This window comes from Palaemon carinicauda, chromosome 13, assembly GCF_036898095.1.
Source record: "Palaemon carinicauda isolate YSFRI2023 chromosome 13, ASM3689809v2, whole genome shotgun sequence".
NCBI classification, from domain to species: Eukaryota; Metazoa; Arthropoda; class Malacostraca; order Decapoda; family Palaemonidae; genus Palaemon; species Palaemon carinicauda.
This window is the reverse complement of record NC_090737.1, coordinates 17,872,531-17,873,952: the sequence shown is the minus strand read 5'-3', so window position 1 is coordinate 17,873,952 and position 1,422 is coordinate 17,872,531. Positions and strand designations below refer to the sequence as shown.

At 38.9% G+C, this 1,422-nt stretch overlaps 1 protein-coding gene across 1 annotated transcript in view; it reads right to left on the bottom strand.

Annotated features, from left to right (window-relative positions):
- Positions 1-997: 997 nt before the first annotated feature.
- Positions 998-1,422, bottom strand: part of LOC137651453 (uncharacterized) — a 7,278-nt gene continuing 6,853 nt past the window's right edge. Inside the window, exon 4 of the mRNA XM_068384679.1 lies at positions 998-1,218. Coding sequence (XP_068240780.1) covers positions 998-1,218 — 221 coding nt within the window. The remainder of the gene's footprint in view (positions 1,219-1,422) is intronic.

The window sequence follows — 1,422 nt, the reverse complement described above, 5'->3', positions numbered from 1 at the left end:
GACTTTAATAATATGTATTCTCGGAGTATTACGTGAATTGACGAACCCTACCATTACCAAAGAATGAACAAAGCAGATTTTTATTATCTTTTAGAGGCTTGTTGGACCCAAGATTGCCAAGCAAGAGCACATCCCATTTGCAACAGCCGTCTTGTTTGTTTACATCAGAAGTCATACTCGCAATTTGTGCTTGCTGCTTCCCATCCAGTCGGGAAGCCAGTATCCCGAGCAGCAAGCTCCCGGTTTCCCATTGTCAGCAGCAATTAAAAAAAAGCTTATTGTGATTCCAGCTTAATCACTTTAAGGGCATGTGTTGTGACCACTGTTAACGCGGGAGACAACATGAGTATCTATGACGTCATCAGGGGGTGGGGCTTATTTTGTCCGGAATCTCTGCTGGTACTACAGGTATGGTCACACTGCAAGCCGAAAAACTATAGTACACACAATTCACCCTACTTTTAATCCGAATGAATGAGCATTGAGAGTATGAGAATTACATCAGTGTGAGATGAAAAACACAAATAAGCCAAAAGGTATATTATTCTTCACCACAATATTTGTAGATTTCGTCACTGAGGTTGCACCTTGTTTGACTTTATCCATAACAGAGAGGCATGTGTTCATTTGAACCTTTTATAGATATGCTTAAAATAAGAACAGAAGTGAATGGTTATAGTTGTGATTACAACTCTTGCTAGGATTAAGAAAAACATATATTTCAACTGGATGTTTTTGTGTATATACCATCGAACAAATAGGAAATCTTGATAAATTAGTTTAGTTTTCAGTAAGATGATTTATCTACGTCATTCAGAATTCAAAATCTTGATGAAGAATGTCTAGATACAGATCAGAGAGCTAAACAAACATATCTTGTAAATCATGCTGTGCTTTTCTTGCAAAAGGCCTTATGTTAAGTTATTTCTTCCTTCTCCTTTTCATCCCATCATCCGTAAATCGCTTTTGCCATCATGTTTGAGCTTTTCCATCTCCCTCACCAATCTATTCCAAGAGGATTCGCTTGACAAAGTATCCAAAAAGGACCATCCCTCGAATCAGAGGCGTCATCTATCCTCTGAGCGTATGAAACGAAGATATTGCTTAATTCACCGCCATTGGCATTGACTAGTCCCTGAGTCACAGAGGAATCGCTACCATCACCCCATTCAAAACGGCCACTTGGGGTTTTACGAAGGTCTGTGAGCCAATAAGATTCTGCAAGACGAAAAACAAGGTACAGTTGGCTTTACTAATTTTGGTACCCTTCTCGGTACACTCCTTAGATGTCTGACAGCTGTACACTGTGGCAAAAGAGAAACTACAAGCGCTAATATGGTTTATGTAAGATAGAATACGACGTTCGCCTTTATGATTGGATCTAAATGCTTAAAATACTCTGAAATCAATACTAAAGCTAAT